The 9869-nt window shown below is 46.0% G+C and overlaps 1 protein-coding gene and 1 long non-coding RNA gene across 2 annotated transcripts; both read right to left on the reverse strand.

Moving 5' to 3' along the window:
* Positions 1-5041: 5041 nt before the first annotated feature.
* LOC124654507 lies at positions 5042-7532 on the reverse strand. The gene is made up of 3 exons (XM_047193509.1): positions 7328-7532; positions 6357-6482; positions 5042-5709 (listed from the first exon to the last, which is right to left on the reverse strand). The coding sequence occupies exons 1-3, from the start codon at positions 7478-7480 to the stop codon at positions 5392-5394; spliced, it is 597 nt and encodes a 198-aa protein (XP_047049465.1). The 5' UTR covers positions 7481-7532; the 3' UTR covers positions 5042-5391.
* A 1744-nt stretch (positions 7533-9276) lies between these two features.
* Positions 9277-9596, reverse strand: LOC124651855. The gene is made up of 3 exons (XR_006987517.1): positions 9562-9596; positions 9419-9472; positions 9277-9336 (listed from the first exon to the last, which is right to left on the reverse strand). It is a non-coding gene; the product is annotated as an uncharacterized LOC124651855 (long non-coding RNA).
* Between the last annotated feature and the right edge of the window lie 273 nt (positions 9597-9869).

Raw genomic sequence — 9869 nt, forward strand, 5'->3', positions numbered from 1 at the left:
TTTCGCACATAAGAACATTTAAAAAAGGCAAGATCATTTGTTTTGGTAAGCACGAACATCTTTTATAGCTCCGGAACATTTTACTTATTCATCAAAAAAATCATATGAAATTAATGAGATAAATATTTTTTTGAGATTTATAAAAAATAAAAACAATTTCTACTACCTGTTAATGGGTCGGATCATGTGTTGCGCAATTCTTCAGACTATCTTTTTTATAGAACCCAATGGTGTGAAGCTAGCACAACGTTCCATTCCAGGGCTGGCCCATGTGAGCGTGGCGCCGCTATAACTCGCGATAAGCGGCACGACCCAGTTTCTTCGCTGGAAAAGAGACGTCCTAAGAAAAGAGTAGCAGCATCATTGTTTGATCAAGGACGGCCGTCGAAGGCGGCGGGCGAGAGCTGCGCTCCCCGACGGGTCCCCTACGCGCGGAGGCGGGACGTCACCCGGGCGGCGCTGGTGGTGGGTGTGTCCGGCGGCGCGTCCTGGCGGCGCTGGCCGGCGCACGGCTGGGGCGTGGAGGTGCGGAGGAGGAGTTTCTCAGCGAGGTGGGCAGCAGGCTGCGGCATGGAGCGTCGGCGCGAGCTGGTGGCGGCGGCGCGAGCCCAAGGAGATCATGGCGGCGGCGGGGAGGCTCGGCCAGGAGGAGTCCAGGCGAGCAGAGGCCAGCCGCCTGACAGTGAGGGCGCGCTCGGCTGCCCCCGGTGGCGTCCGGCAGGGAGGCCGGAGGAGTGGGCGCGGGCATGGAGCGTCGGCGCGAGCTGGAGGCGGCGGCGCGATCCCAAGGTGGTCGTGGCGGCGGCGGGGAGGCTCGGCCAAGAGGAGTCCAGGCGAGCAGAGGCCGGCCGCCTGACGGTGCGGGCGCGCGGCGGCCCCCGGTGGCGACCGGCGGGGAGGCCGGAGGAGTGGGCGCGGGCCCGATCTGGGCTTCTGCGGGTCCAATCTGGGCTTGCAGGCCCGGATCTGGCTGGTGGCAGGAGTTGCTGCTGAGGGCAGTTTGCCTGAGTTGGCGACAGCCTCGGCGGGGCGGTTCTGGCCCATGCCGGTGGAGAGAGAGGTTGCCTATCCCTTGCTGAGTCGGAGTTGGAGGTGGAAGATGGACCATGTCCTCGGCCGTGTGGTGTGTCGGAGTCCACAGATCTGCGACAGCTTCGGGAGGAGCTGCGGTGATGGCGGTGCGAGGCTTCTTGGACGGCGTGGTCCAACCCTCGGAGGTGCGGGATGCGCGATGGCACGGATGAAAATCCCGCCCGATCTTGGTCGGGCCGGCGGCGACGGCACCCACGGGTGTCGTTTTTTCCTCGTTGGAGGCGCCGCCGAGGAGCTTCGACATCGTCTGCGCTCTCTCGTGGTGTTGGTGTTGTCTCCGGGCGAAAGCCTAGATTCGGAGTTGGATCGGCGTGATAGCGGCGTCCTCGGCGTCGTTCCTCTGTTGGGAGTATCGCGTTTGGAGACAAGGTTGGAGGTCCTAGGTTGCGCTCCTCTGGTGCTCGCCGCTGGCCAAGGCTTTTCTTCAGGGGCGCTATGGACACCATAGTCGGCGTGTCCTTGATCAGGCTTCCTGGGTTTGTCCGAGTCCCGCCGTCTATCTCTTCAGATGGTGCGTCGACAAGGAGAGGCTCTGGAGGGTCTGTTCTTTGGAAACGTTCGATGTTGGTCGTGACGCGGCTTTGTAGTTTAGCTTAGGTCAGGCTCCTCTAAGTTTTGTTGTTGTTGTGTCTGTGGTGGAGTGGAAGTGTGTGTGCTACGCTCGTTGTTTGCAGCGAGTTGTAGTCTTCTTGTATGCTTTTTTCTGCCTTCTATAAAGATATGGTACGTCGTTGGCGTACTCGCGAAAAAAAAAAGGACGGCGAGTGACAGGAAGCAGCTAAGAAAAGAGAGTCAGTATGTATACAAGTGACGGCAAGCGAAGAGAAAGCGCAAGAGAGCAGCTAAAGAAAACTGCTGGCGAGACGGAGGATAAGCGACAATGACATGCGTGGGGTGTGTTGAAATAAAAGGATCTTGAACCTTTCAAGACAACTTGGTTGAGTTGGCGAGCGAGCACAGTCGCGACTAGAAAAAACCGCCGACTCCTCTTGTGCCACCGATTTTTCCTGTCGTACGGGACGGGAGCTGATGTTACGTCGTGGGAGAAGGAAAAGAGATCCATCACCAATCGTGTGTGACATGTAGACGGGAGCGACTCGGGACGTGCGATAAGTTTTGTTTCACACCGGTAAGCTGACATCGCGGAGGAAGTAGGGGCGACACAGACAGTTTTCTTTAGATGTACGAAAATTTGTTCTAATTTTTTTTTTGACCAATCAACACCACCGATCCGTAACTTATTAATAGAGATTTTAGCGTGCGATCCATAGCGCCTCTCCAGTTGGTTTCCGCCTTGGAGTAAAGGATGCCTTCCTTTTCCAAATCGGCGACATCTTCTTCGGAAAGGGCACATGCCTCCACTTTCCCTTTTCATTCTTCTTCTTGGCTGGGGCGTCTTCTTCTTCACCCTCTTCCGCCCCGATCTCCTCGTCCATCTTCTCCGCCTTGTCATCCTCCCCAGGAACTTCCGGGTGTGTTTTTATCTCGGTTTCTTTTTGAGTGTCTGAACCAAGCTCTTCTGCACTGGGCAGGATTTTTTGTGGCCGGGGGGGGGGGGGGGGGGGGACCTCGGGCAGATTTTCTAAAGGAGAAGAAGAGGAAGACATATTGATGGATGGCAATTTTATCCACGGACTCGGGTATCCACGGATATCCGGCCCAATGGGCACGGGTATGGAGGGCTGATTATGCCCACGGATTTCATGGGGCGGATATCCGATAACTCATGGGACGGGCATGGGTAGAGGTTTTGCCCCATGGATATCCAATAGATATCCGGCTGACATGTGATCCCACATGTCAGTGAGACATGGAATTTCACCTAGGCCTAGCTGCTCCTACCTTGAGGCTAAACTCAGTGAGTCTAACACGTAATCTCCAATTACCACTTCTTTCATGGCCTCCCCGTGTGACTCCCACGTACGCTGTGAGGGAGTGCTTGGCCGGTGCCTCTCCCTTCCACCTCTCCGTCAGTCCAGCTCTCCTCTGCCAAGGAGACGCACTGGTAGGAGTGGGCTTACTCTCATCCCGTGGTCCTTCCTCCTCCTCATATTCATTGCCTACATAATTGTTGCTGAAAATGCTATGAAAATATTGTCGAATGCTGTTAAAATGTTTGTGTTCTGCTCAAATATGTTATATTCATGCGCATAGTGCGTAAACACATGGATATCCGGATATCCAGTGGATTTGGATTTGGAGCAACATTCATACCCATGGATACTTTCATGGATGGGGCAGAGCGAGGCTGATGGATTTGGGCATGGATCTGGTTTTGGTATATCCGTCCAAACCCGCTCCATTGCCATCCTAATGACACGGTTGCCGATCTTGGGCGGAATGAAGAAATGATGGAAGAACACAGTTGATGAAATCTGGCGCGGGGGCTCATCAGCGGCGAAGTCCAGGTGGAAAGTTCACCGTGGGACGAAAGAGCTCCCGAGCGGCGCTCGAGGTTGAAGACGAAGTGGAGGACACGGTGAGGAATGAGCTTTTCACCACACTCCTCCCACTATTTATAGAGGTGGATGGGAGATGCGTGCTTTGAATCCTATTGTGGGAATATGAATCCTCAACCGTGGGATTTTACGCCACGTATCCAAATGCATGTGCGGTAATTCCGGCATACAAACTCCTATTGTCTGAACTACCTTATCTAGGAGCGTATAAGGTGGAATGAAGATCGCATTCCAATTATGGGATAAGTTCATACCGTGAAGATTCATAACTTCCGTGATACATCTCGTTGAAGTCGCATCTAAAGGAGCCAACAGTCATTTTTATCTTTCCATCAGGTTACAACGCGAAAACACAAGTTTTTTTTTTGTCTCCCGTTCAAAGAAAAAAATAAGAAACTTGTGTTTCCGCCTTGTAACCTAGCGGAAAGATAAAAATGATTGTTGGAGTTCTTAGGAATCCTCTATGAAGAACATTGAAGTGAAGATGAAAATGAAGAAAAATGAGGCAAGCTAGGTGGATGAGCAAAGGGATCTTGAAGAACTCCGGGGCTACCGTTGGGATATGCAAAATGGGTGTATTCACGATGGAGCTCTATAGTACCAAACCCGGGTGGTCCACGAGGTGGTTGTACCTATAGCCTGAGTGGGTGGCCCAAGTGTTGATGGACTAAGGAGGATGTCTAGTTGGACTACGCAATCGTACCGACTTAGGCTAGGCGGATTCGTGTTGTACAAGATAATAGTTGTGGTGGTAGTTTAGGTTTATGTGTAGAATCTAGCTTGGACTCTCCCCTGTAACCCTAGGTCTGAGCCTATTTATAAGCCGGCCCACGGGAGCCCTTAGGACAGGACAATCGCCACTGTATTCGCGCACTTGTTGCCCATATAGTGTCTTGTGGCAGGAGTAGAATCTCACCGCCGTTGTGAGAGCTGAACCTGGGTAACTTGTGGCACCCGTCCCGGATGCGCCATGCCTTACGCCCTTACACCTCCCTTTCTCTCCGCCTTGAGGTAACCCTCATGACATTCTTGTTGACAATTCAACGTCACTCAGCCAAGCGACATACGCCGGCAAGCTTCTCGACAAATCCGACATGGGCGGCTGCAGCCACTGCATGTCCCAATGGAGCTCGAGCTCAAACTGAGCAAGGAGAGCTCTAACCCAACGGTGGATGCGAAATTCTACCCCAACATTGTCTGGAGCTTGAGGTACCTTGTGCATACTTGGCCCAACATTGCATTCGTAGTTGGCTACGGTTCATGGAGAAGTCCACGATAGAGCACACGGGTGCTATCAACCATTTGTTGCGGTACATTGCTAGTACGCGCCACTATGGCTGCCGCCGACAGTAAGCTTGTCAGCCATAGCAACTCCAACATGGAGGGCGACATCGACTACCGAAAGAACACCTCAAATGTGCTATTCATGCTTGGTCAGTAGCCCCAAAGACTGGACCACTACCTGCATGTGCTAGTAAGGAATAAGTGTGTGAGCAAATAGCAGCAAGACAAGATAAGGTGTTAATGTACATGTCAGAATAGAATGTCAGAATAGCACTGCAGTAGATAAGTGGCCTGACTTCCTGGCTTTCACTAGTCAAGAGTTCACACTAGAAGAGTAGTATGTGAGCTGGTCCTTGCAGCTGACTAGTACTAGAAATAAGCCCCTTACTGTATCATTTGATACTAGGTAGTGAGTGAAGAAAAGCACCAAGTTTGAGCTACACCAAAACTATCCGTGTCCCTCCACTTTCATTTGAGTTTGAGCGTATGTACAAGTGCAAAGCGTGAGCAGCTGTAAGTCGTAGGAGCTGACATTCTCTTCAGTGTAAAATTTTGCCTAGACCCCCTCTTTGTCCTCACCACTGCCGCTGCTTGATTGCCGGCCTGTCAGTGTCGATCCCATGGTGGGAGTTGAGCTGAGCTGCTGCTCAATAGACTGAACACGACTATCAATTCTCTGAATATTACTGTTGATCTCAGATAGTTGTATTGAGACCGTCGCTTGGAACTGATCAAACTGCAAACACACATTCTGAATTAAAGCCTTCATCTCCAGTCCCAGCCCCTGTGTCGTTTCACCCGAAGTACTGGCTCCAGAGTTCCCATGTGGCAGCTCGTGTGCTTCACCCGTAACGGCCGCAGCAGCACCCGTTGTCTACAATTAAAAGATAAAAGGACAAAGGTTTCAATAGGTAAAATTTTAAAAAAAATGCTCAATACATAAAATTCTGAAGTGGGTTTACCCAAATAAGACAGTAATACATTTCACTAAAACACAACATGATTGTGGCTGACCAGGTAGACATGTATTAGTCTACTTTTAATGTAATATTAATGTATTTGCATTGTCATGCAATGTTGGGCAAGCGACATGGGAAATTAGAATAAGATGAGGTAGTTTGAAAACATTGTAGGAGCTATTGTACCATGGGTTCATTAACCGGAAAAATTACAATTCTCATATTTCATTGCTACAAACATGAGTCACTGTAAAATAACACATGTCATTTGGATACTTTTTTCAACTCTGAAGTAGTTTGATACAATACAAATAGTTAAAATCAATTTTACCAAAGAAAAATTGTAGGCACACCAGTGTACCCTTTGGTTCATTCTCTGGAGAAGTAGTACATTTTTCAAATAATAATATATTCATCTTCACCATGATGTAATTACTTAACACTAGTTCTTTTACGGGCACAAGCGAAAAAGGAAACAAAATCTACTGTAACAATAGACTGAGTAAACCAACAAAAAAGTTGCCCAAAAGTTAGCAAATGTGTTTACTTAAGTACCATGTACCTCTGTGTTATGATGCTGTTTCCACTGCAGCAGATGAAACATGCCATCACCCCCCCTCAGAACAAGTCTCCGTCTCGACCAAAGTTTTCCTCTTACTTCAAACCAATCAATTTCCACTCCTTTTTCCTGCATTTTAAAATATGTAGGTTTCAAATGTAGCAGTAGTAAAAAATAACAGTAAAATCAAATTTTACTCCCCTAAAGTACCATTAGTGTTCACTTAGCCCAATGAACTTGACAAATAATTTGTTATCACTGAGGAAAATTTTATTATTCTTGGCACCGATTTACAGTACTCACTAATTAACCATAGAACTGGATCCAAGCACACTCCCAGTCATCTTGATCTTAACTAACATTATCTCTAAGATAACAATCAAAACATAAATTTTAAAGAAATATTGCTATTTCCTCAGTCCGGCCCTGTGGCACGAGCCTTGGCCCATAGAATCATCTTATTTAATCCTAGAACATTGTCATGCTGTTTCAGTTTCTAAACAATGTCAACTGTACCAACCTGGTCTAGTGGTAGGAATCATCATTTACCGACCCTAGAGGAGATTGATAGTATGTTTTCCAGCCCATTGATGGGAAGAACAATGGAGTAATTGCTACCTTCAATGCAGCTGCCTATCACCTGGCCTAAGTTACAGATGTAATTGCTGTTTGTGTACATTGTGGCACAATAGACCCAACCTCATCCAACCGAGTAAAGAGATAAGGACATCATTTGAGAAATTGAAGATATAGAATCATAGAATAGTTAGATAGATGCCAAATTAGTTTCCGTTAGGTTACTAGATTAGTTTCGTAAGGGATAGCATCTTTTTTTCTATAGTAGTCAGAAGTTAGGCTAAGAGTTAATGCAGTATCCTATTCAAAGTCTTGAAACAACAAGCATACAAAATTGTCTTATAAAATAAGTTGTGGAACAGCACATAGGTAAGACGACAAATGATGGTGTAGCATACCTTCATTTTACCAATGAACTTCTCAGAAGATTGCACATTTGCAAGAACACTATACCCTCCTAATGCACTAGATATCGGGCACTTGGTAGAATCAATCACACAGATTAAACCATCCTTCTTAGTATCTTCACTGACATCACTGACTGAAAACATCTGTGCATTATATAACAATCCAAGAGCTTGCTTCTTGGTGATCCACCTTGGTGGCCCCTGTTGATCTCATTTATCAGGTCATGCACAGTTTTAAAACCGTGAAGTTGATTGTGAGATAGAATTCGACCTACAATTTAAAAAATGTGATGGTAAGAAAACTCTAACTTTAGTACAGTAATGTAGACAAGGTAAGGAAGATTGGCTGGATAGAAAGGTAGTAAAGACAGATAGAAAAGCTAGACGGGTAGACACAGCAACTCAATTAAAAGAAATCGTTTCTTCCTTGCTGGACTCTATTTTTGAACAATTCTTAGATGGGCCTGCCCTAAGGATACATATGAAACTGACTTAGACACTTAATTCACCTGATTCTTCTACCAAACCAACCTATACTACTCCAGCTCTAACCTACTAGAGCAAACTGACCTCCTTTATGCTCAATATACCCTGTGATCAAGTTACCAAACCGACATACTATGCATGCCAAGGTTACTGGACTTTATTTCCCCAACAGAACTCTACAACATTAAACTACAAGTTTCTCCACCTAGCTAGGGGTGGGCATAAATACCAAAAACCGAAACAATATCGGTCATCTCAGTTCGTGAGGATACCCAAAGTAACTGAAGAACATAACTTGGTAAGGCCCTAAGGCCCAACTCCAGCCTTCCATGTCCCAGGCCAAGCGGCAAGCAAACTAATCTAAACTCAGTGCCCCTAAGTTAACCATATCACCTGGGCTAAATCAGCATGCCACAGATTAGGTGATAGGTGCACTTTTGTACATCAGAATTCGGTTGATATGTGCGCTTTTATTGTGAAAACGCAGTAGTACAAGACTAGAAGAACAACTGCTAGCTGGTAGCTGCATGCGTAGGCTAACTACTTGTTGCTGCGTAGCAGCTAGTTCCATGCATAAAAACGCGCTTACAGTTGCAGCAGTTGCATAAAAGCCGAACCAAAGTTTCAGCTAACCAAACTATATACTGTAGTAAGAGGTTAATTTGTTCATCAATGTGCAAGAACCGAATTACTCAAAAACTGAAAAAACTGAACTGAATGAACCAAAAAAACGGATGCCTAGTCGTACAGCTAGCCACTCACTTGGAAAATCAGAAGGAGTCACAGGTGTAAATAATCTTCCAATCAGAACTTTGGAGCAGCTTGGTGTCACTATAATAGTCTCTGAAGTAGTGAGTGCTGTCTCAGCAACACCAGTTGGAGTCTCACCAATGGCATTTGCAAGCTCAGCAATATCTGTTGTGAAATCAAAGAAATGATAAGGAAATGGATATAGCCTATAAATACCGAGGTGTAGTGCTTCAAAGCAACAACCAAATTTAATAACGTACCACTCTCACTCCACGTGGAAGGATGATCAGAATCTATAGTTGTGGAATCAAAGTGATTCACCATGTGCTAATATCAAGACAAAAAATTTGGTAAAGCCTAATGTTTATAGTAAATACAAAGTTGAGCTTTTAATCTCAATATGGTAATTTCACCTCGGCAGCTTCTTGTTCCAATGGTGCTCCAAAATTCTGGAAAAAAAAAGAGTATTTGAGAGCTAACACGGAGACATGTATACCTACTTATCTAGCTACAAGTGTTAATTTCACCTCATTTGCTGTTTCCAAACTCTCAGGGAGTGCAGCCCCACTATACCAACTGGAACCTCGCCAATAGTAGTAGAAATCTCAGCAATGTTCTGTTGCACAACATCAAATAGATGCTAAGGAAATTAGTATATATGATATACTTCTAAGGTCTAGTGTTTCAGAGCATACCGCTTTGCTCCGCGTGGAAGGATAATCATAATGTTGAGTGGTCGTATTACCAACGAGATTCATCATATGCTAATATCAAGGAAAAAAAAAGGTAAACCTAAGAGAATGTTTAGAGTACAATACAGAGTTGATGTTAATTTAGTAATTTCACCTCCATAGCTTCTTGATCTGACGCAGACACATCATATTCAAATCTCAATAAATCCTGTAAAAACATGTGCAGTGGAGTGTTAACGTAAAGACATGTACAAAGATATACTTATGTATCCTACAAGGGTAAGAACAAAATTTCACCTCATTTGTTATTTCCCAAGTCGGGTAATCACCCTACAAAACAAATAAGCAAAAATGTGTTAGCATGGGTTTAGACTTTAGATGCATGTATGTTCTATCCTACAAATGCAAAAATATATGTTCTCCAATTTTCAGTTTGCTAGAGGTATAATCTGTGGTTCCTTGGCAAAGAAATCAAATTTGGTTTAGAATATACATGATTCCATACATTCTCACACATTTGATAAAGGAGGTAAGGTTTCTCCCCTATTTTACGTCCGTTTTGGATTTGCCCATACTTTTCAACAGAAATTACGCCCACTGCCGCC

The sequence above is a fragment of the Lolium rigidum genome, chromosome 5 (genome assembly GCF_022539505.1).
Source record: "Lolium rigidum isolate FL_2022 chromosome 5, APGP_CSIRO_Lrig_0.1, whole genome shotgun sequence".
Lineage (NCBI taxonomy): Eukaryota > Viridiplantae > Streptophyta > Magnoliopsida > Poales > Poaceae > Lolium > Lolium rigidum.

Bases quoted from the DNA above. Each gene is read 5' to 3' on its own strand.
- LOC124654507 (XM_047193509.1), bottom strand. From the start codon at position 7,480: ATGTTTTCAGTCAGTGATGTCAGTGAAGATACTAAGAAGGATGGTTTA. The intron at 6,483-7,327 runs GTATGCTACACC...TTTAAAATGCAG, and splicing joins AGTTCATTGGTAAAATGAAG to GAAAAAGGAGTGGAAATTGA. The intron at 5,710-6,356 runs GTACATGGTACT...TTTTAATTGTAG, and splicing joins AACAGCATCATAACACAGAG to ACAACGGGTGCTGCTGCGGC.